General features: G+C 44.6%; 1 protein-coding gene across 10 annotated transcripts in view; it reads left to right on the plus strand.

The window, feature by feature from the left end:
* The window catches only part of cacnb2a (calcium channel, voltage-dependent, beta 2a), a 104,955-nt gene that overhangs the window by 50,992 nt on the left and 28,353 nt on the right, over positions 1-25,610 (plus strand). For 7 of the 10 annotated variants that reach the window (XM_023972620.2, XM_023972621.1, XM_023972624.1 and 4 more), the window contains one exon: positions 12,901-13,020. In XM_023972620.2, coding sequence (XP_023828388.1) covers positions 12,901-13,020 — 120 coding nt within the window. Of the gene's footprint in view, positions 1-9,946; positions 10,698-12,900; positions 13,021-25,610 lie in introns of those variants that run through there. The other 3 variants (XM_023972623.2, XM_070435427.1, XM_023972622.2) reach the window with 2 other exon arrangements.

Below are 25,610 nucleotides of genomic sequence, written 5' to 3' on the forward strand. Positions count from 1 at the left end.
ACAGACCCTGGTACGATTCCAGGCTGAATCACAACTGGCTGTGATTGGGAGACCCATAGGGCAGGGCACAATTGGCCTAGTGTCGTCCTGGTTAGGGTTTGGCCAGGGTAGGTCGTCATTGTAAATAAGAATTTGTTCTTATCTGACTTGCCTAATTAAAAAAAAGAACAAAATAATAATATCTCTTAGTTGTCAGTCAAATGTATTTGCCATCAATCAACTGGGCAGGCAGCAAGGGGATTAGGACAATCAGACATTGGCAGGCACGCTGCAGAAGCGTGAGCAGGCTACTATTCAGTGCAATTTTGACAGCCAACTACAAGTTTTTTTTAAGTTTGAGAAGGTTTACCTACTGTTCCCTCGTTAGATTTTAGCTCACCTTGCTCTGGCTAATATTAGTTGTTGATATGTATAGACACCTGTTCACCCACGACTGCGTGGCCAAACACGACTCCAACAACATCATTAAATTTGCTGACGACACAACAGTGGGAGGCCTGGTTACCGACAACGATGAGACAGCCTATAGGGAGGAGGTCAGAGACCTTGGCAGTGTGGTGCCAGGACAACAACCTCTCCCTCTTTGTGAGCAAGACAAAGGAGCTGATCGTGGACTACAGGAAAAGGCGGGCCGAACAGGCCCCCATTAACATCGACAGGGCTGTAGTGGACCGGGTCGAGAGTTTCAAGTTCCTTGGTGTCCACATCCCCAACAAACTATCATGGTCCAAACACACCAAGACAGTCGTGAAGAGGGCACAGCAACACCTTTTCCCATCAGGAGACTGAAAAGATTTGGCATGGGTCCCCAGATCCTCAAAAAGTTCTACAGCTGCACCATGGAGAGCATCCTGACTGGTTGCATCACTGCCTGGTATGGCAACTGCTTGGCGCTACAGAGGGTAGTGTGTACAGCCCAGTACACCACTGGGGCCAAGCTTCCTGACATCCAGGACCTATATACTAGGCGTGTCATAGGAAAGCCCCAAAAATTGTCAGACTCCAGTCACCCAAGTCATAGACTATTCTCTCTGCTACCGCACAGCAAGCGGTACCGCCAAGTCTAGGACCAAAAGGCTCCTTAACAGCTTCTACCCTCAAGCCATAAGACTGCTGAACAATTAAACAAATGGCCACCCGGACTATTTACATTAACCCCCCATTTGTTTTTACACTGCTGCACTCGCTGTTTATTATCTATGCATACCTACATGTACAAATTACCTCGACTAACCTGTAYGCCCACACATTGACTTGGTACCCCCTGTATATAGCTTCGTTATTGTTATTTTATTGTGTTACTTTTTATTATTTTTTACTGTAGTTTATTTGGTAAATATTTTCTTAACTCTTTCTTGAACTGCATTGTTGGTTAAGGTAAGTAAGCATTTCACGGTAAGGTCTACACTTGTTGTGTTCGGCGCAAGTGACAAATAAAGTTTGATTTGATAGCCTACCTGTTCATGGTGGTTTGATCAATAGGACTGTGAAGTTCCCAATTGTAAAAGGAGTCTAGTGGTATTTCCAGTTGAAGTCGGAAGTTTTCTGGAATGTTCCAAGCTGTTTAAAGCCACAGTCAACTTAGTATATGTGAACTTCTGACCCACTGGCATTGTGATACAGTGAATTATAAGTAAAATAATCTGTCTGTAAACAATTGTTGGAAAAAGTACTTGTGTCATCACAAAGTAGATGTCCTAACCAACTTGCCAAAACTATAGTTTGTTAACAAGACATTTGTGGAGTGGTTGAGAAACRAGTTTTTAATGACTCCAACCTAAGTGTATGTAAACTTCCGACTTCAACTGTACATATTTGTAGAAATCCATTCAGGTGTATTTTGTGGGTTTTGGCGAATGCTTTCCAAGGATCTAAAGTCACACTGTTGCTACTGCCTGTAAACACACAGTCCAGTTCAAAGTGAATGATGGCAGGCCCATGTGCCAAATGGCTTATTTGCATATAGGCCTACTGTAGCTCTGATAGTCTATGGCACACCGGTCTGTGTAGAGTCCAGTCCTGGATAAGATCAGATGCCACGTTGATTAGGTTTTATTTATGCAGTGTCTATTAATTGTCCAAACGCAGGACTGCCTTTCCACTCTGTATTGCTATAGAATTTTCACAAATGCCTGAAAGTTTGAAAATGTGAAAATGGCTATATTTAAGTGCTCGCTTGTCAGAAAATGTGAAGAAGGTGTTATATCTTCCTCGGGGTGTAAATGAACAGATTTGACAACGATTTCATGTTTCTAAAACGCTGTCAGTTCCACTTTAAAGGGCTTTACTGACACTGGATCATCGTTAGAAATTTGCGGTCTCTTCCTCTCCCTCCCTCCCTGTTCCCATGTCACTCGCTCACACTCACAGTAGCCTAGACACACAGCACTGCCCCTGGTCTCTACCTCCTCTCCCCTCACGCTTTGTCAGCTCTGGTTAATAAAGTAGCATAAAAATKTACTTTTCTGTTGCTTCCCTCACTTGGATCGGACCGGGTTTGGATCCGACCAGGTCTATACGGAACGGGTGTAGTTGTCCTCGGTCCATTCGGAATGGGTCTCTATATTGTAAAAGTTATTTAGGCATATCGGGTCTGGATAGGAAAGCCCAGGTCCATTTCGGAACCTTTTGAATCCGTGAAGTCCTCTAGCRTGTCCATCTGTCTGTCTGTGTGTGTGGATATCTCTGTGTCTGTATCAGTCTGTCCTTATGAGTCTGTGACTGTGTGTCTGTGACACTGTGTGTCTGTGACAGATGCTGTTGTCTATCTCCTTGCTCCCCAGTTGACTAAATTGGGGTGTGAGAGAGAGCTGGAGACAGACAGCCCAGCAAACCGGGAATGTTCCCAGGACATTAGCTAACATTCCCATTAAGTTCTAGTTAGGATTTTATCTAACATTAGGATGATAACATCCAAAAAACATTCAAATAATGTTTTTGATAACAAAATGTGTTATTTGTGTTACTTGTTCTCCTAACATTTACCAAATTGTTCTGCACAACATCTGTAACAACCACCACAGAACATTCCACTAAGGTTCCTATGAGGTTTCCAGGTAATGTTATAACAAAATGTGTTCTGGGAACGTTTTTGCAAAATCTGGCAAATGTTTTATACAAACATTGTATAATCATCAGCACACTTTTGGGGCAACCTAATCAATGTTCTGGGAACATTCACAGAACCAATTTTGGKTTGCTGGGAGACTACCTGACCAGCTGTCTCCTCCCAATCGTCTGCTGTTTGCTGTTCCTGTTCCTACTAGCCTGCAAATACCAATGACACACATACTGACACATGTATAGAAATACTTTTTATTTGTATTTATGCACATGGGTGGGACAGAAGAGAGGGATATCGCATAGAAAGCGAGTGGCAGAACAGGGGATAAAACCGTTGCATCCGTGGGGAAGGTGCGGTCTGGGGATGCTAGCACTACCTCTAGACAAGCCCCCCCCTCCCCCCCAGCACATCTATACTCTGTTTACAAAGCTGGTTTCAAGTATCTGTATGATTTTATCATGGACAGGTCTTTGCAGTTCTTACTGTAACAGGAGGTGGATGTGCTCTGGAGTTTTGTATCAACGTATTGATCTGAGTGACAGCCACAGAGCAATCTCTATGTGCTTGTGTACGTCGTGTGTTGCGCCAGTCAGTTTGTGTGCGTGCGCGTCCGTCCTTGTGTTGTGTAATCGTCTGACTCAGCCGGTTGAGGACACATCTCTGTGTAAATGAAATGTAAAGTGACTGGTCCTATTTCCTGACGCCTTAGTGACAGAGAGCAGACTATAGTAAGTTCTGATAATGGACAACATATTACATTTGCAGGGTTGTTCCTAAACAGTACACACAACACAACTGACTGCGGAGGAGCAGAATGACCCTTGACAGCGGTACAGAGTGTAATTCACACGACTGCTAGGACACACACTCACAGTACTGGCAGTKGTGTTAATGGGTCTGGTGTTCTGGCATTGTCTGTTGCTGCAGWTATTAAGATGGACAGGGATGGACTGGGACCAGAAAACAGCTCATATTTTTTTTCTCAACGCCCCAATTATTATCCAAATAAAGATCATTCTGCACAAAAACCCAAGTGTAGCCACTGGGCTAAATATGGACCAGCCATCTGGCATTTGCCCAAACTACCTTATGGCCAATTTGTTTCTGGGTTGGAGCTAAAAGTCTCACCAGACAGTCCTCTCATAACCAGCCTGGTGCTCATCAATCATCCACAGACACCGCCTGCCTCCTACACCCAGCTCCTGACACGATATTAACGATGCAATCACAATGAACGAGCGCAGCACACCCCCCATGGCACTCTTCATAACCATATTCCATGAATCAAACCACATTCCTTCATCAGCTCCCTGCCTATTAAGGTGGATTGATTATTGCCTCTATGGTGCCTCTAGTGTTGTGTTACTGCATGGTCCCTCCTCTCTCTTTTCAAAGCAGTGTGCTCCTAAGCAACCCCTCCCCCTGGCTTTTAACCATCCCTTTAACCCTATGTAGTGCACTGCTTTTGACTGGAGTCCTATGTGCTACATAGGGACTAGGGTGCCATTTGAGGCACAGCCCTGCTCCCTAGGACAGTGTGGTTTGATTGACAGCCGGAGTGTCCATCACCTCAATGGGATGATGCACTTATCTAACGCACAGAGGAAGACACTTGGCATGTGGAATGCTGGGTAAACACTTTCCCTTGTTCGTCCCGGTTCCCCCTCGAGTGTCACCTTGACGTCCACGCAGCCAATCCTGCTCCCCGCTCGGCTCCCCACGCCAGAGAAGCCATTACTTCAGTACCCGACCTGCGCACTCACACTCGGACACAGATATGGAAACACGTGCGCATGTAGGAATGCACGCACACTCATTCATTCATTCATTCTAGCAATCTCTATCTTACACACTCCCCTTTTCTTTTTTTCTCCTCTTTATCTCTCATTTTCTCTCCCTCTCTTTCTCTTTCTCTCTCTCTCACACACACACACACACACTTCCTCTCTGTTTCCATTCTTCATTCATCAGTTGGAGTGGGAAGCAGTGACAGAAGTCAAACACGTGCTCTAACAGAACATCTCTTGTCATGTCTCGCTTTGTGTGCTATTGTCTTTACGCAGTGGAAGAAGACAGTAGTCATAGTGTAATCTATGGGACGATGATTTAATAGACTTTCTGTTGCTGTGAAGGATGTGACATTGAAAGGCAGGTGGCTATAAAGCAGCAGCCTCTTGTTCCAGCTTAGAATGAACACAGCAACTGTCACAAACCAACCACAGGCTCACTGTGGCGTGCGTCCCAAATGGCATCCTATTCCCTGTATAGTGCACTACTTTTGGTATCTGGTCAAGAGTAGTACACTGTACAGAGTGTTCCTGAATGTCCACACTTGGGTTGTTCCACCAATTTGTTGCCTTTTGAGAAGTGTAACTTGGTCAAAAAAACATTAGATTGCACCAAATGTAAACATTCTGTCATAAAGAGAACATGTACAACTTCATAAAAAACACGTTTTCCCACCTCAAGAGGTTAAAGTGGTAATATGTAACTTTTTGGGCGACCATGCCAAATTCACATAGAAATATGAGTTATAGATCTATCATTCTACTTGCTTCTACTTGAAGCAAGTCTAAGAAGTGATAGATCTGTTCTATGTGCGCTATTTCTATGCTTCCCGTTCTTAAGTTTAGTTTTTGCGTCTTTTACTTTCGGTTTTGTACACCAGCTTCAAACAGATGAAACAACATTTTGGGTTATGTAAAATATATTTCACAGCGGTGTAGATGGTACAATGGTTCTCTACTATCTTATTTTGTCACATAAACTGAACTTAGGCGAACTATTAGAGTGTTATCAACCAGGAAATGGTGAAGCGATTTCTGCATAGTGCAACTTTGAATGAATAAAAAAATACTATAAAGTGCCAAATAAAGTAACAGGGTTGACCATAACAAGGTTGATGACTTAATCTTAAATCAGCCATAAAGCCCCTTGTGATAGGGGGAATGTAAGCATGTTATGTGCAACAGATGGGGCAATTGAATGCAAGCTTAAAAAAATATGAAATTGTTCAAACGTTTCAGTTTTTTACCACAGAACACCAGGAACATTTCCAATAATAGTAGAACCAGCTCACCTGCTTTTACTATTAAATGTTCGGTGTTTCTTTTGAAAATAATATTTCAAAAGGAATAGTTTCACCATATTAAAATGAGAATTCAGTTCACGTAACAGGGTTGACCTTAAAACGAGAGACAAGTGGAATTGAATCACATGAAATAAATAATGATCTTCAGAAATGACTTTGTCAAAGCATAAAAGCATACAATGATGGTTAAAACTTAGAGAAATGTTGGGATAACTAAGTGGGTTAAAGTCTTCCTATAAGTCACAGAGGGTGCACGGAGTGTCAAAAATGCTGAATTCTGGCACTTTTGCAAGTCTTTATTCATATTGAAAGTCTGATTGAATTTTCCATGTGGTCTATATTAAAGGGCACTTCATTTGGTTTAACAGGCTTTTAAAATTGATATTGGGGCACAATTTCTACTTAAAGTGTCAAAGGGATGTAAAAGGCACTAATTTAGTCTGTTGCTAGAGATTAGAAAACCACAATCTAAGAAATCTGATAATATGGACCAGAAAAAGTTATGAGAAAGTCATCTTCATAGTACTGCTTCTAAGAATAGGATTTACTGTAACCATAGTTAGAATTATATTTATATTGCCTGCATCTAATTCAACCTTTGCAAACTCTGTTATTGGCAGGAAGGTTACAAAATTGCTCCAATAAAATCAGTGCACTGATTCCCACAGTGACACATTATTCATAACATATTCATGAGCAGAAAATGTCACTTCTGCTCTTCTCTTTCTGAGGAATAGCGGGAAGGCTAGATAGTCACTGACTATCCCGCTAGAGAGAAGAGGAGAAGGCAGAGGGCAGGGCTGCGATGGGAGGGTGATATAATGTGGAGAGAGAGAGAGAGAGAGAGGGAAAGTGGGAGAGAGAGAGAGAGAGAGAGTTAGCAGAGGGTCTGGGAAGGGGGACGCAGAAGATAGGGGCTGGTGTGGGGAGGGGTGAACAAGGAGTGATGCACCATGAACAATCTGCCATACTGAGTCTCCGGTAGACTAGAGAGCATTTCAGCTTGTTATGTCATCATTAATTCATTCATCAAACACCTGCATGACCACAACCTTCCATCTCAACAATTTTTACGCTGCAAATACACCTTTTAGAATAACCCCTATTGTCCAGGTAATCGCTACCACTGCTTATAACATATATATATTTTTTTAAACAATAGGCGATTTCCCCAGTGATGTGTGTAGGCCCTCTACTGAAGGGAATGCTGACATTGACCTGGGACATTGCCCTGTGACAGCCCTGTATAGCCACCCGGCCGTTCGATGATTGTAATTAGCCTTAGTGATTTGTGGCGTTCTAATGCGTTGACCGCCTATGCGACCGCGGCATGTAGCGACTGTTTGTGGTTTCGCAGGCAGAGCAGCCCAGAGGGATCAATAAATCCGTTACAGCAGACCACAGGAGCACTGCCGTCCCACACACACCACACGCATGCACACACACGCACGCGTGCGAACAAAAACAAACTCTCCACCCACCCCGTCTCTCCCATCCCTCTCGCCCTCTCTCTCCAAAGGGTGACCATGGTGAGCTCATCCCTGTCTGCCTCTTTTCTTTGTTCTCTATATTCTGTTCATCTCAGTGTGGGAGTGGGACCTCGGGTCAGCCGTGTCATGCAGCCAGAGGCTCTCTCAGTCAGACTGAGTCCATGTCAACCTCTCTCACTGCCCACTGTGCCCAGTGTTCACAGACATACATAAGCCTGGACAGAGGGCCCCTTGCTCTGGGCAGTGGGCACCCAGCTCCACATGGGAAACATCTGTGCCACGCTCTGGAGGGTAGCGACAACTCCCGTCACTCTAGCCCCCCCCCCCCCCCATCAGACAATGTTCAAGCCACGTGTGACACATGATACCCTGGTTTTAAGGTTCCTTCACCCAATAGGCACCAGCTATACCATCGGTAGAGGCTTTCACAGCACTACTGCCTGCTAGTATTTTCATGGGACCTACAGTATCTCACTTGAGGTGCAGTATAGTTAGGTAACTGGATACCACATTCTTTATATGTTTTCCTCCACTGTTTACTAGTAATAATAAGGCCATCTGAAGCAGCCTCTTGTTCTTGACATCGGCAATGCTCATTGTCAAGCCAGACATTGGCATGACAATGACTGACAAGGAGTTGGCATGTTGGCACAAACAGGCTGTCACTCAGACTACATTTGAAGGAGGTATTCCATAGAGCCGGCCTGTTTGTAACGGACGTTGTCAGAGTACATCATACTTGCATAGTCATTCCAATCCGTCTCTGTCCAAAATCTGACTGTGACAATTGCCTCCCATGTTAGAGTAATTGGTCTTAACGAGCTAAAATTATATTATTCTCCCGCAGCCTTTGTTTTCATGTAGGACGCAGCTAAATCAGTGTGTCATCTTCAACACAGGTTCGTCCCCAATGGCACCCTATTCAGTGCACTACGGGCCCCGGTTGAAAGTAGTGCACTTAATAGGGAACAGGGTGCTATTTGAGACGCAGCCTAGAGCTGGTTGAGACGACCTCTGTGTGGGTAGAACTATGGGATTGATTGGTTATGAAATGCAGGGCTGATTAGCGTGTCATATCTTTTGATGTACAGTTAGCGGTTAGCGTCTCCTAGGGGAATGACTGCTAGCCATTAGCTAAACCAGCTACATCTTTTTACAATTTAGCAGACGCTTTTATCCAGAGCGACTTACAGTAGCAATTACTGTAGCAATCGACATATTTTTCACCTAGTCAGCTCGGGATTCGAACCAGGAACCTTTTGATTAATAGCCCAATGCTCTTAACCGGTAGGCAACCTGCCACCCAGTGCTGACCTGAGTTGTGGGGACCACTGACCTCTTCCTGACCTGTGCCGGCCTCACCAAAGGTCACGCAGGGTAACCCAGCTCTGAAATGGAGGAACAGACATGTTAGTCCTGGATCAGCTTTCACTGCCCCAGACCCTGCCTCAACCAGTAACCATTAGCAGTCTCATGCCATACTAGAAAAAGGACATGTCCTGCAGAAGAATGTGTGCTCGCTTGTCTCGAAGTATTTATGGTAGTGAAAGTTGTGTGTGGGGGATATTCATATGTAGTGAATCACCGGGGATCCTCTGCGCTTGGCTTTAGCTACAGTAACTCTGAAAGCTAAGAATCACTATCACTAAGATCAGAGTGTTGTACTGTGCAGCTTGGAACATCTATTTTAGGTCTCTCTCTCTCTCTCTCTCTCTCTCTCTCTCTCTCTCTCTCTCTCTCTCTCTCTCTCTCTCTCTCTCTCTCTCTCTCTCTCTCTCTCTCTCTCATCTCTCTCTCTTCCCACCTCTTTCCCCTGGTGGCACAGGAGAGGCTCTTACATGGAAGTGTGGTGCATATGTATGTGCTTTGCGAGCGCAAGTGAGTGCGTAGAGTAGGGACACACGGCATCCCGTCACCCCCTGGAGGGGAGGTGACGATCATCATCAGGACCAGAGTGTGTGTGGGTGCTTGCGTGCAGGTTTTGGTGTGTGTGTACTAATATCTGTGCAACATTTACATGTTTACATGTATGCCTAATAGATCCATGCATAGTTTTACAAACATGGCACACACACACACACACACACAACCACACACACACACACACACACACACACACACACACACACACCACAACCACAACAAACCCTCTGTACTGGCACATTAATCACAGTGGAGACAGCGGAACAGATGGAGCGACTGTGAGGAAAGGAACAGGAGAAAACGAAAGAACAAGCAAAGAGGAGAAGGGGTGGGGGAGTGATACGAAAGGGAGGCAGAGAGAGAGGGGGGGGGTGAGTTAGACAGAACCACAGAGGTAGAAACAGAGCTCAAGAAATCCGGTGAGAGAGAGAGAGCGAGAAAAAGCGCGGGATATATACATTGACAGGCTGAGGAGAGCTGAGATTGCATGCAGCAGGCACCACCTGAGTAGCAGCAGCAGCAGCAACATTAGCATTCTCACACTGATCATCCAGGCAGGCGTTCTCTTATCTGTCCTCGAGGAAGGAGCATGGCAGCCCAGCCTGTGTAGGACAGACGACAGGGCTGGGGCTGGAGCTGCCGGAGCTGGGGCTGGGGGGGAGTGAGGCATGAGAAGCAGGGGAAGAGGAGCAGCATCCGGCCGCCCAGCTCACACTGGCAGGCAGCCTCAGCGCCTGCAGCCTGAGCAGCTAGACGAGGCTAGAGGAGACTGGAGGGAGGACAGGCAGCTGCTGAGATTATCCACCGGTTCCATGGCTCATGTGGACATCGCAGCAGCAGCAGCAAAGGTAGAACTAGCTGTCGCTGCAGTGTTAGGGATAGCCTTAACAGCAAAGGTATTGGCAGTCACACCTAAGGTATCCCTAACATAGGTAGCTTTATTAACAGCAAAGGTAGACATACCTGTGGAGGTCTTTTGCAGGGATAGCAGTCCGGGTACCTGTAGTCGTAGCAGGGATACGTAACAGTGGCTTAGGACACTGAATGACCGGTGTGGCTGATGAAGGCCACCTGGATTAGGCTGCTGAAAAGAGCCAAGGGAGGTCGCAACAAGAGCTCCGACGACTGTGTAAGCTGATTATTCATACATGCTTACTTGTGTGTGTGCGTACGTGATTGTGCTCGCGAGTGTGTTTTGTGCGCCCGCGCATGTAAAAGTGTGTGTACATCATCGTATTTACCTGTGCCTACCTGTATAAGGGTCAGAGGGTGGTATTGTCAGGGTGATAGAGTTGTCATGCTGCGACGGTGATGATGAGGGGTAGTGGGTTGTCTGTCACCACTGTCACAGTCCTCATTATGCACCCATTCTCTGACCCGCTGTGCTGTAACTCTCTGGGTCAGACCCTTGCCTTAGTCTGGACATGATGGAATGATGGAATTGGATTGAACAATGGATTGAACAACGTCAGTCACATGTAAAGGACACAGGGATACATGAGCTGGTTTGGTGTGCTTATAGGTTATAGCTGGGATGTGTCACAAATGGCACCCTATGGGGCCCTTTTCAAAAGCAGTGCACTATATAGGGAATAGGGTGCCATTTATGACACAGGCCTAGTCTATAGACAATGTGATGGTGATGAGATGCAGTGTACTGTATAGAGTATTAAGAGTATTTTCAGGTAGGGTTTAACCTATGAGGGAAGAGACGGATATCGGAAGCATTAAGGATAGTGCATAAAGCATAAGCAGTGTTATTTATAGAAGGTGTCTCAGGTACAAGGCAGAGACGTGGATAGTTCATGAGCAGTGCCTCGTCTATTATGCAGGAGATGAATAGAAAGTGTTTAGGATGAATGTTTCAAGTGTGATAAAGTAGGATCCTCTTTGTATATGGGATGGTTGGGTTAGTTTTAATCAGCCTGGTAGAGTGTGATGTTCATTATCATTATTATTCAAAAAGTCCAAAGAGTCTGACAATAAACATAACAGGGCTATAAACATACTGGGCTGCATGCGTGCATGTGTGCGTGCATGTGTGCGTGCGCGTGTGTGTGCCAGTGTGTCCTTGTCTGTGTGTGAGGAAGAGAGAGAAACAGAAAGATCGTGGTCCTGAACGTGTGTACCTGTGTATGCCCATACATCTGTTTCTGTTATTTAAGTGTGTGTGTGTGTGTGTGTGTGTGTGTGTGTGTGGTGTGTGTGTGTGGTTGTGGTGTGTGGTGTTGTGTGTGATTGTGTGTGTGGTGTGTGTGTGTGTGTGTGTGTGTGTGTGTTTGTGTGCACCCAGGAGATATAGAATGTGTGTCAGGTGGTCAGGCGCTTCATGTGTGTGAGCCTGATTGTTTATATGGCTGAAGCTGCAGCCTTTACCACACACACATGCTGGGGCCCACAGTTACCAGAGGCCCGTACGTCTCTCTTATAGAGCATGGGAGACAAACCCACAGCTCCAGTCAATGAAGCAAAAGATTTAGTCCTGTTACCCTGTATTGCTACTCTTTAGTCTCTTTTTTTCTCTCCGACCGAAGTGGTGGTGAATGAAAGGACCGACTGAAGGCTGCATCCCAAACGGTGCCCTCTCCCCTTGATAGTGCACTACTCTTGTAGTTACTGATGTAGCCTGAGGCTTTGTGAGATGGTGGGTGTCCTGCTGCTTTCTGAGAAGCAGGGGAGTGTCCACTTGAAACACATCCACTTAGCTTTTGTGATTTCTCCCTGCCTCTCCTCCCCTGGGTTTGAATATCGTTTGATTTAGATGCGTGTGGCTGTTCACTAAGTTCACTAACTGGGCTCCGACGCTCTCTGAGGATTCTTTGTACCTCTGGTTTTGGTCATTACTATGTTTGCGGCCTCTTTTTTTCTAGTTGGTTGTATTTGACTGAACTGTCTTCACGAACCGTCTCCAAAGATAGGACTTGTGCTTAAATTTCAGTTAGACCTGGCATGTCTCACTGCTGAACAAGGCGGCATGGTGTGTATATGTGCTGTATGTTGATGTGTGTCCGGTGAGTGTGAGTCTGAAGAGTTGTTGACGTCTGAAAAGTGGTCCAGGGTTTCCCAAACGCGGTCCTCAAGGCCCCAAGGCGGGTACATTTTGGTTTTTACCCTAGCACTACACAGCTGATAATCAACTAATCATCACGCTTGGATCATTTGGATCAAAACTAAGCATGCACCTCTTGGGATCCCGAGGACCGAGTTTGGGAAATGATGAGTTAGTCTGTTGTGTGATGTTGAGGTCTGAAGAGTTCGTCTGTTGGTTGAGGTCTCAAGAGTTCATCGGTTACGCAATCGCTCATTAATGTGTGCTTCCCTCTACTCTGCAGGGTTCGGCGGACTCCTACACCAGCCGTCCATCAGACTCCGATGTGTCCTTGGAGGAGGATAAGGAGGCCGTGCGACGAGAGGCAGAGCGGCAGGCTCAGGCACAGCTGGAGAAGGCCAAGGTACTGTACTGACACTCATACTGACCACTCTGTCCAGCAGTCTGCTGTGGATCTCCCTTTCTTTAGCCATACCGTCTCGTTTTCTCTCTCTCTCATACCCTCTCTCTCTGGATCTTGTATGGTGGATCATAACTATGCAGATGAAAAAGGCCTTTTTTTTATCAGGATCGGCTTATGCTGCTTAATGAGCTTTGCGGTAGTCTCACATTACTCTCCTGGTTCCATTGGCGTTTTTACTGGTCAGGTCACATGGTCAGGGAAACTCAGGGCCCTCGGTCCACCGTCAATAACCCATCCTTGTTTGAGGGGTGTTAGGGTGTCACATCAGTGCCCTATCCGGTTAGGGTAGTCTGACTCTCAGGCTAGGGAGAGGGACCTCTGGCTCTAGTATTACCATTGTGCTACATCCCAAATGGCACCCTATTCCCTACACTCTTAGAACCAAAGGTGCTATCTATAACCTAAAATAGTTATGCAGCTGTCCCCATAGGATAACCCTTTGAATAACAATTTTTGGTTCAAGGTAGAACCCTTTTGGTTCCATGTAAAACCCTTTCCACAGAGGGTTCTACCTGGAACCAAAAAGGGTTCTACCTGGAACCAAAAAGGTTTATCCTATGGGGACAGCCAAAGAACCCTTTTGGAACCCTTTTTTCTATGAGTGTATGTAGTGACCAGGTCAAGAAAAAAGTAGTGGAGTCTATAGGGAATAGGGTGCCATTTGTGATACATGCATGGTATGTATTGGGGTTGTTTGCAGCCATGGCATAAGGGGATAAATAAATCACACTCTTACAAAAAATTGTCCCAAAGGGGTACTTCAGCTGTCCCCATAGCAGAAACCTTTTTTGGTTCCAGGTAAAACCATTTTTTGTTCCAGGTAGAACCATTTTCGGTTCCATGTAGAATCCTTTCCACAGAGGGTTCTACATGGAACCCAAAACAGTTATACTTGGAACCATAGGAGTCTACCTGGAACCAACAAGGGTTCTTCTTCTAGATCGGTTCTAGATGTCTGACAGATATGGGTGACTTAGAGAGGACAGACTGTGTGTTCCACAACATGCTGTCTAAGCGCAACAGCTTTGTCATAGGGAACAATCAGTCCATTCTACGGTACATACAGTACAGCATAGGGTTACAAAACTACGCTAACTTTCCCAAAATTCCCAGGACAAAGCAACATGGTGGTTGAACGTTGTGTTAGACACAGAAACACAGTAGGTGTAGACTTTACCATGAAATGCTTGCTTAGGAACCCTTCCCAATGATACAGAGTGAAAAAAAAATTGACACGAGGAATAAAATAATATTAAGCTATATACAGGAAGTACCAGTACCAGATTAATTTGCAGGAGTACGGGGTACAATATATCCGGTAGATATGTACATAGTGGTGTAGTGGTGCCTGGAGAAGTAGGTATGCTTACATTTTTACCAACATTTTCCAAAAGGCACCCGCTGTGAAACATTCTATGAGAAACAGTGACATACACTCTGAACAGGGATGGGCAAAAATGACAAAATACAGTTAGAAAATACAGATACAAAATACAATTTTAAATCAATGTATCAAAATAAACTATAAAATGTTTGTATTTTGTAATGCATTTAATTAAAATACAAAAATGCATTTGCAAGTAGCTGGCCCAAACAGCAACAACATTCTCAGTAACGGTTACCAAAGAAAACGTATTACTTGCTATGATTGTGATATGTTGTTAGTTAACTACCTTAGTTGAGCAAGATTTTCAAGCAGATTTAAGTGAAAACTGTAACTCAGCCACTCAGGAACATTCACTGTCTCCATGGTAAGCAACTCCAGTGTAGATTTGGCCTTGTGTTTTAGGTTATTGTCTTGCTTAAAAATGTATTCATTTCCCAGTGTCTGGTGGAAAGCAGACTGAATCTGGTTTTCCTCTAGGATTTTACCTGTGCTTAGCTCCATTCCTTAATTTTTTATCCTGAAAAACTCCCCAGTACTTGACAATTACAGGCATACCCATAACATGATACATTATGCTTGAAAATATGGAGAGTGGTAGTCAGTAATGTGTTGTATTGGATTTTCCCCATAACATAACAAAAAAATATTGCTTTGCCGCATTTTTTGCAGTATTACTTTAGTGTCTTGTTGTAAACAGGATGCATGTTTTGGAATATGTTTTATTCTGTACAGGTTTCCTTCTTTTCACTCTGTTAATTAGGTTAGTATTGTGGAGGAACTACAAAGTTGTTGATCCCTCCTCAGACTTTTCCTATCACAGCCGCTAAGGTCGATATCCGCGCCCCCCCGGAAATCAAATTAGCATAATATAAAAATCCCCATAAAAATCTGTCAGTTTAAGGTAGCGATACTGTATGTTGCACTTCCGCATCTGCGGTGAAAGAGCTAGAGCAGTGTTTGTCAGACCATCTGCCAACTTCTGTCTTGAGTGTCCGAACAGTTACACACCCCTATGTGGAAAGGTGGGAATCTCACGAACACACACTTATCGGTTGTTTTGCTCTAGGATGCCCACAGGCCTCACAAGACTCTTCTTAAGGTCCTCCAGTACCAGTTTTTTTATGGAGTACTGTATATATGGAGACGGTTTAGCGCCAAAAATAAGGGGCTAAGTACATGTTTAAAAAAACAAACAAATGTTTCCTGATCTTTATTATATCTCTCAGATATAGGATATACACTTCAGAACAAACGTCCTTTTTATTTTATGGGGGAACTATCTATTGTTCTATGTATGGAACTTGTTATTCAATGCGTTTGTATGGTTCTAATAGCAGTAAGGCTCAAAAAAGTATTGATTAAAAAAAATATATATATATATATTACAATTCAAAATCAAATAGCAACGTGATCCTTGGTATGACCTTCTTAAAACAATTCCATATAGCTTAGTAGAATCCCCCTTCCCCTGCTTAGACAGGGCTTACTCTTATGGGTTTTAATCTCTGTAACTGTTTTAAAGTTATTATTGGCCTCAGGGTGAAATCCCTGAGTAGTTTCCTTCCTCTCCGGAAACTGAGTTAGGAAGGACACCTGTTTCTTTGTAGTGACTGGGTGTATTGATAAACCATCAAAAGTGCAATTAATAACGTCACCATGCTCATTCAATGTCTGTTTTTTTTTTACCCATCTACCAATAGGTGCCCTTCTTTGCGAGGCATGGGATAATCTCCCTGGTCTTTATGGTTGAATCTGTGTTTGAAATTCACTGCTGGACTGAGGGACTACAGATAATATTATGGGTGGGGTACAGAGATGAGGTAGTCATTCAACAATCATGTTAAACACTATTATTGCACACAGAGAGAGTTCATGCAATTTATTATGTGACTTGTTAAACACATTGTTACTCCTTAACGTATTTAGGCTCTTGCCATGACAAAGGGGTTGAATACTTATTGACTCAAGACATTTCAGCTTTTCATTTTTTATAAATGTGTCAGAATTTCAGGAAAAACATTTCAAATTTGATGTTATATGGTATTGTGTGTAGGTCAGTGACCAAAAATCCTAATACAATCTGTTTTAAATTTGGGTTGTAACAACCAATTTGTGGAAAAAGTCAAGGGGTGTGAATACTTTCTGAAGGCACTGTATGTACAGTACCAGTCAAAAGTTTGGACACACCTACTCATTCAAGGGTTTTTCTCTTTAAAAAAAAAATGATTTTCTACATTGTAGAATAATATTGAAGACATCAAAACTATGAAATAACACATCATGTACAGTGGCTTGTGAAAGTATTCACCCCCATTGGCATTTTTCCTATTATATTGCCTTACAACCTGGAATTAAAAATATAAAAAAATTGGGGGGGGGGGGGGGGTTTTTACACAAAATGGCTACCACTTTGAAAATGCAAATAATTTTTCTTGTGAAACAAACAAGAAGGAAGACAACAAAACCGAACTTGGGCGTGCATAACTAGTAATCCCCCCCCCCCTCCCCCCCCCGAAGTCAATACTTTGTACAGCCACCTTTTCCAGCAATTACAGCTGAAAGTCTCTTGGGGTAAGTCTCTAAGCTTGGCACATCGAGCCACTGGGATTTTTGCCCATTCTTCAAGGCAAAACTGCTCCAGCTCCTTCAAGTTGGATGGGTTCCGCTGGTGTACAGCAATCTTTAAGTCATACCACAGATTCTCAATTGGATTGAGGTCTGGGCTTTGACTAGGCCATTCCAAGACATGTAAATGTTTCCCCTTAAACCACGCAAGTGTTGCTTTAGCAGTATGCTTAGGGTCATTGTCCTGCTGGAAGGTGAACCTCTGTCCCAGTCTCAAATCTCTGGAAGACTGAAACAGGTTTCCCTCAAGCGCCATTCATCATTCCTTCAATTCTGACCAGTTTCCCAGTCCCTGACGATGAAAAACCTCCTCACAGCATGATGCTGCCACCACCATGCTTCACTGTGGAGATGATGTTCTCGGGGTGATGAGAGATTTTAGGGTTTGTGCCAGACATAGCGTTTTCCTTGATGGCCAAAAGGCTACATTTTTGTCTCATCTGACCAGAATAGCTTATTCCATATGTTTGTGGAGTCTCCCACATGCCTTTTGGCGAACACCAAACGTGTTTGCTTAAATTTTAAAAAAGCGATGCCTTTTTTTCTGGCCACTCTTCCGTAAAGGCCAACTCTGTGGAGTGTACAGCTTAAAGTGGTCCTATGGACAGATACTCCAATCTCCGCTGTGGAGCTTTGCAGCTCTTTCAGGGTTTATCTTTGGTCTCTTTGATGCCTCTCTGATTAATGCCCTCCTTTCCTGGTCCGTGAGTTTTGGTGGGCGGCCCTCTCTTGGCGGGTTTGTTGTGGTGTCATATTCTTTCCATTTTTTAATAATGGATTTAATGGTGCTCCGTGGGATGTTAAAAGTTTCAGATATTTTTTTATACCTCAACCCTGATCTGTACTTCTCCAAAACGTTGTCCCTGACCTGTTTGGAGAGCTCCTTGGTCTTCATGGTGCCACTTGCTTGGTGGTGCCCCTTTCTTAGTGGTGTGGCAGACTGGGGCCTTTCAGAACAGGTATGCTGAGATCATGTGACACTTAAATAAAGTCCACCTGTGTGCAATCTAACTAATTATGTGACTTCTGAAGGTAAATGGTTGCACCAGATCTTATTTAGGGGCTTCATAGCAAGGGGGTGATTACATATACACGCACCACTTTTCTTTTTTCTTCTTCTTTTTTTCCCTTTTCTTTTTAAAAATCATTTCACTTCACCAATTTGGACTATTTTGTGTATGTTCATTACATGAAATCCATGCATCAAAATGGGAAAAACACCAAGGGGGATGAATACTTTTGCAAGGCACTGTAGTAAGCAAAAAAGTGTTAAAAAATCGAAATATATTTTATATTTTTCAAAGTAGCCACCCTTTGCCTTGATGACAGCTTTGTACACTCTTGGCATTCTCTCAACAGCTTCACTTGGAATGCTTTTCCACAGTTTTGAAGGAGTTCCCACATATGCTGAGCACTTGTTGGCTGTTTTTCCTTCACTCTGCAGTCCAACTCATTCCAAACCATCTTAAATGGGTTGAGGTCGGGTGATTGTGGAGGCCAGGTCATTTGATGCAGCACTACATCACTCTCCTTCCTGGTCAAATAGCCCTTACACAGCCTGGAGGTGTGTTGGGTCATTGTCCAGTTGAAATACAAATGATAGCCCCACTAAGCACAAACAAGATGGGATGGCGTATCGCTGCAGAATGCTGTGGTAGCCATGCTGGTGTGCCTTGAAATCAAAATAAATCACTGAAAGTGTCATCCGGAAAATCGATTTGGCATGGATTCCCAGCTGCACCATCGAGAGCATCGTGACCGGTTGCATCACTGCCTGGTATGGCAACTGCTCGGCATCTGACCATAAGGCACTACAGAGGGTAGTGCATACGGCCCAGTACATCACTGGGGCCAAGCTTCCTGACATCCAGGACCTATATACTAGGCTTTGTCAGAGCAAGGCCCAAAAAATTGTCAAAGACCCCAGTCACACAAGTTATAGACTGTTTTCTCTGCTACCTCACTGCAAGTCGTACCGGAGCGCCATGTCTAGGACCAAGAGGCTCCTTAACAGCTTCTACCCCCAAGCCATAAGTCTGCTGAAGAATTAATCAAATGGCCACCCAGACTATTTACATTGACCCCCCCCCCCCTTTTTTTTTTTACACTGCTGCTACTCGCTGTTTATTATCTATGCATAGTCACTTTACAAATGACCTCGACTAACCTGTACCCCAGCACATTGACTCGGTACCGGTAACCCCTGTATTTAGCCTCGTTATTGTTATGTAATTTTTTTAATTTTCACTTCAGTTTATTTATTAAATATTTTCTTAACTCTATTTCTTGAACTGCATTGTTGGTTAAGGGCTTGTAAGTAAGCATTTCACGGTAACACCTGTTGTATTCGGCGCATGTGACATATAACATTTGATTTGATTTAGTGTGTGCGAATAAGTGTGTATATAGTCTATATATAGTCTTGTGAGTGTGCATAGAGTCAATGCAAGATGGGGTCAATGCAGATAGTCCGGGTAACCATTTAATTAACTATTTAACAGTCTTATGGCTTTTGTATTTCATTTTATTATGGCTTGCTTACGTTCCAAATGGCAACCTATTCCCTTTAGTGCACTTGACCAGACCCCAATAGGGCACATAGACTCTATTACCTCTGTACAGTAAGTGTTTACTGTATATAACGTATTAACGGTGCGCTAGGCAGGTGCTTGTGAATTACCGTCTTATAAACCATTACTGTCACTGAGATTGCACTTCCCCTGACCCGAGCCCTCTCTCTCTCTTCTCTCTTTCTCTTTCTCTCTTCTCTCTCTCTCTCTTTTCGGCGAGATGCCAGATCATTGAGCAGCTATTTTTACAGCTCGTCTATCATGTAAAGTGGCTGGGGTAATCCATGCCAGGTTATCTGCTAGCGACTTATCTTTTTAATTAGTGAGCAAGAAGGGGCTCTCTCTGTGAAACATCCGGCTATATGCTGGCCTGATTGCCTCTTTACATGCAGACCGACCAGGGCTACGTCACAAATGGCACCCTATTCCCTCAGTAGTGTACTTTTTTTTTAACCAGAGCCCTACACTCTTAGAAAATAGGTTTCCAAAAGGGTCCTTCGGCTGTCACCATAGGAGAACCCTTTTTGGTTCCATGTCAAACCCTCTGTGGAAATGGTTCTACCTGGAACCAAAAGGGGTTCTACCTGGAATCAACAAGGGTTCTTCAAAGGGTTCTCTTATGGGGACAGACGAAGAACCCTTTTTGGTTCTAGATAGCACTTTTTCTCTAAGAGTGTAGAGTACCCTATGGGCCCTGGTCAAAAGTAGTGCACTACACAGACAGGTTGGCTGACAACGTCACGAAAATGAACGTTCAGAAATCTAGCAGCATTGACAAGAAGCTGCCATGTGGCTCAAATTTTAATATGCTAATATGGCTCAAATTCGCTAGCTAGCTAATCAACAAGTGTAATGATGTATTTGAGAGACAACAAGTGCTCATTGTGGAATTGTATTTATACTGAACAAAAATATAAACGCAACATGCAACCATTTCAAAGTTGACCTATTCTATTAGTCCGCTTGTTGTTCTGTGCGAGAAAGAATAACTTTAAAAAGCATTGAGTCAGATGCAACAGATCGGAACGTTTAGCTTAAAATGTTGATAAACTATTAGTCCATCACATTATAGCTGCGTAGCAATGCGCTCACGACAGTAGGCTACGCGCGAATGTTCGTTCCATAATGTAATTAGCGGAAAACACAGTTGTCAAAAGCCCACTGCACATGCGAGCGGTTTCATGTGACAGAGATCAAATTTACTTTAGAAATGTAGAAATAGGGGAGATCTAAAGATGCAACAACTAGAATGGGTTGCACATATGACTAGGATTGTGCCTTTGGCTACAGGACAATAAAATAAAGTTGATTTGAAAACCAATAGAACATCAGAGAAATAGGCTACTGGCTTCAATGTCATATGAAACCCTGGTGCGTGCTTGCATGTGTGTGTGTGTGTGTGTGTGTGTGCGCGTCTTTGTTTGTTTGTGTTTAGTCGTAGCCCAGATCTGGGCAGTACACGCGAAGCGAGCCAGAGTTAAATGGAGATAGGCTGTGTCTCCCTGAGGCCACTGGTCTCTCACATCAGTATCCCCTTACGGGCCCTTGAGCCCCTCTGTCTGACCGCACAGCTTTAATCAACTCTACAGGCTTCTCCTCCTATGGCAGTGTCTCCTAGCTCAAATCACACTCACCACTGACAACAAACTAGCACTGTCTGCCCTCCTTTCCTCTTATCACCTCAGAGCAATACCAAGGAGTCAGAGATACACTGGAGTTAACAAAACAGAGAAAAACAGCGAGAGAGAGAGAGTGACAGAGGGGAAGAGAGATATATACAGTAGATATAGATAGAGAGGGGGGAGAGAGAAAAGAGAAAGGGCTCTGGTTAAAAGTAGTGTACTATATAGGGAATAGGATTCCATTTCAGACACAACCCCAGATTCAAACCAAGACAGACCTCTCGTTTCCCCTGTAAAAATAGCCTCAACAATCAATCACTGTCACCCAATTATGTTCGATATGAATGTAAAATATTCAAATGTCTGGACTTTAGAGAGCTGTCCTCATTATCTATTTCATTATGCATGGGCAGTGCTGAAATGGCCATATGGCTCTGCTCATTTATAGAATAAAAAATCTCCAGCTGGATTGATGAAGGTTAAGGGGACCTTACCACGGCGCATAAAAACACATTTTACGGGCTCGCACTTCAGAGCTAGCACACTGTACTCGCTCTGCTCGCAATAAGGCTTTACATTCGACTTCGGAACAATCCGGAACATTTGCTCGAGGTGAAACAATACGAGAATCTTGATTTATGGTCCTAGATCCACTGTGGCCTGCTAATGCAAGGACGATGCCAGATTACAAATGACAAGGCAGGCAACACGCAGGGCAGGCATCTTATAATGATGGCAGTACCGTTAGAGAGAAGGCTTCACGATATTAGTTCATGAAATATGCACAAAATTGAGTGGTATTAAGAGAGAGAAAGAGAGGGGAGGGTTGGAGAGGACCCTGTGGTGTTATTTGGCCATCAACCACATTTCTTTCTCTAGCTCACCCCTCACACTCTCTTTCTCTTATGTCAGCCGTTTCTCTATTCTATTCTCTCTCTCCTTTCTTTCTCTTCCCCTCCTCTTTCTCCCATTCCCCTCACTCTCTTCTCCAGCCCCTCACTCTCTTACCAGCCTTTCCTCCCTCTCCTATTCTATCCCTCTCTCTATCCCCATCTCTCATTCTCACCTCTCCCCCTTATGTCATGACCACCTTCCTCTGATGACCACTCAAGCCACGAACTTTCCCGACCCTATCATGAAGGATGTTGTTGTTGTTGTTTTACCTTTTAAAAAGCGCTTTGAGATTCTTTGTGTCATGAATAAAGCTATAAAAGGTGAATAAATTCGGAATTATAATTGTACTTATTTTCTTGCTGCGGTCAATACTGCATGCCTAATGAAGGCCTGCCTGTGCTACGTACAGATGAGGAGAGGAACAGTGTAATGGACAGAAGAGGAGAGATGAGGAGAGGAAGACGGGGATGGACAGAAGAGGAGAGATGAGGGGGGTGGACAAGAGAGGAGCGATGAGGAGAGGAAGAGGGGATGGACAGGAGAGGAGGGAAGGGGGTGAGACAGGAAGAAGAGGAGATGGACAGAGAGGAGCGATGAGGAGAGGAAGGAGGGGATGGACAGCGGAGGAAGGGGAAGGGGAAGAGGATAGACAGGAGAGGAGGGAAGGGGGGTGAGACAAGGAGAGGGAGGAAGGGGAGGACAGGGAGAGGAGGGGAAGGGGGGGAGGGTGGACAGGAGAGAGGGGAAGAGGAGAGGAAGAGGGGGATGGACAGGAGAGGAGGGAAGAGGGGGATGGACAGGAGAGGAGCGATGAGGAGAGGAAGAGGGGGATGGAGAGGAGGGAAGGGGAGGGGTGGACAGGAGAGGAGAGAGAGGGGATGGACAGGAGAGGAGCGATTGGGAGAGGAAGAGGGGGAAGGGGAGGGTGGACAGGAGAGGAGGAAGAGGGGATGGACAGGAGAGGAGCGATGAGGAGAGAAGAGGGGTGGACAGGAGAGGAGGGAAGAGGGGGATGGACAGGATAGGAGGGAAGAGGGGGATGGACAGGAGAGGAGCGATGAGGAGAGGAAGAGGGGATGGAACAGGAAGGAGGGAGAAGGGGAGGGGTGGACAGCGAGAGGAGGAAGAGGGGCATGGACAGGAGAGGACGATGAGGAGAGGAAGAGGAGACAGGAGAGGAGGGAAGAGGGGGATGGACAGGAGAGGAGCGATGAGGAGAGGAAGAGGGGGATGGACAGGAGAGGAGAACAACACGGCGACACAGTGTACAGCGCCTGTCACCTGGGATAATCCACGGTGGCATCTGAGGTCAGGAGAGTGTGTACACAGATGCACACTGGTGTGAAATAGCATTAACCACTGTGAAACAGCATTAATACTCCAGCATGGGCTACTGACGTCACAGACCATGTCATTGATCACTGAGAGACTGGAGAGAGAGAAGCAGTGGAGCATGAGAAAGGTAGTCCCAGTCCCCCCAGACCACACAGGCACATACTACCTGGCTGTGTTCTAAATTGGTACTCTATTTGTTTCATAGGACACTACTTTTCATCAGGGCCCATAGGGCTCTGGTCAAAAAGTAGTGCATTATGTAGGGGATAGGGTGCCATTTGGGACACTGCCTCTGACGGAACATAACACCTTAGCACGGCAGCCGTGTGGCTTTAAACAGACTCAACCAAGGACACAATGTCCTCTGTGTGTCATGTACTAGTGCTGTACACACTCAGGCGCAGTACATTTACTCCATTGACATTGACCAACACACATACACATACAACCATTCATTCCTTTCCTGGGATGTGCTGTACTCTCCTGCCAAGCTTATTTAGAGAGGATTATAAATTATGTGTATTTATCTTGTTTTCTTTAGAGGTTTATCATTGTCGCTTTGCACCGGGTTTCATATTTTTATAAAGCATTATCTGACATTGAAGGACATCAGGAATGAATGAGAATAAATGGCATCCTGTTTGCTCTTCGCCTGAGAATGGTACATTGCGTGGCCATCATTCTAATGGGGCTCATTAGATAGGTGAAGGCTGAAGGTGACTGGGAAGAATTACGCTCCCTACTCTAAGTGTTCTTTATGCCCCCTTTTCCTTGGAGGACGATTCTTACCTAACAGTTGTTGCCACATCTATGGGTTTGTATACTGTATAGGCTTAGTGCTTTACAAGGCCATTTGTATGGTTTCTCACTGGGAGCGGAAATGTGCCTGGGCAATAAACACCAGCAAATGTCTTTCCTTGAGGTCCCCATTATTAGCCAAATAATAAGCATTCTGTGCAAAACCCCCAATTTAGACCAGCCCACTGGGCTAAAGATGGACCGGCCCATCTGGCATTCACCCTAACTGCCGTATGGCCAGTCAATTTTTGCTTTAATGTTCGTTTGTCGTTTTTATAGCATTTTTCAAGGGTTTTCATTGGGTTTATGCTACATGGATATTTGATGTATTTTTTGCTAGTGGTAAGCTAAGCCAGCCATGTCGCATTCCAGCTTCCCTTTCTCTGTCATCTACAGGTAAACGTTTAGCAAAGGGCCAGGGGAGATTACTATGGGTTGTGTCACTGTGCATTTGGCTTGGCTCTCCATCGGCCACCAGCGACAGAGGAGCTTGTCACGCTCTCACAGGCAGAGGAAATGTAATCCGGATAGGGCCATGTCCATGTCACCAACTGCCGCTACCACAGACAAACTCAGCTCAGATTACTATCATGTCCAATAACATTTGATGTAATTCCCTTCTAAACGATTCTATCTTAAAAATGGATATTCTTACGGCCACAATCAGGTTACGATTTGGAGTCTGTGTATGTTTTTTCTCCTGTCTCTTTTCTCTAGTCAGTGACCTATTTTTTTTAAGTCTTTATTGTTTAAATCCCTTTTCACAGAAAATGTAATACCTTGSMACGGSGGGGGGGGGGGGGGGGGGGGGTTGTACGACATGTTGCTCCCTCCTGTCTCGTCAAAAAATATTGTGGAATTTGCATTATCTTGCATTGAATCGATCTGTCTGTGTCATAAAGCGGTTATATCAGGCCCTAGGAGGGAATGCTGTTTATTACATTTGTTTTATTCAGATTGACTGGGTTTGTGTCCCAAACCACACCCTATTCCCTATATTGTAGCGCACTACTTTTGACCCTATGGGCCCCTGATCAAAATTAGTGCACTTGACAGGGAATAGGGTGTCTTCCCCTACTCTGTCTCCCTACTCTGTCTCCCTGCTTTAGGGTACATCAGTGGTTCCCAACCAGGGGTACTTGGCCTATCCACAAGGGGTACTTGGGAAGACTCTTGAGACCATAGGCCTACTGGCATCACAATCATCAAACCATCATCTGGCATCACCATCATTTGGCATCATCTAACTCAGTTTAGGAGGGAGTCCTGCTCTAGGATATGACAATGTCGCCCTGTCCT

Source organism: Salvelinus sp. IW2-2015, linkage group LG27 (assembly GCF_002910315.2).
Source record: "Salvelinus sp. IW2-2015 linkage group LG27, ASM291031v2, whole genome shotgun sequence".
NCBI classification, from domain to species: Eukaryota; Metazoa; Chordata; class Actinopteri; order Salmoniformes; family Salmonidae; genus Salvelinus; species Salvelinus sp. IW2-2015.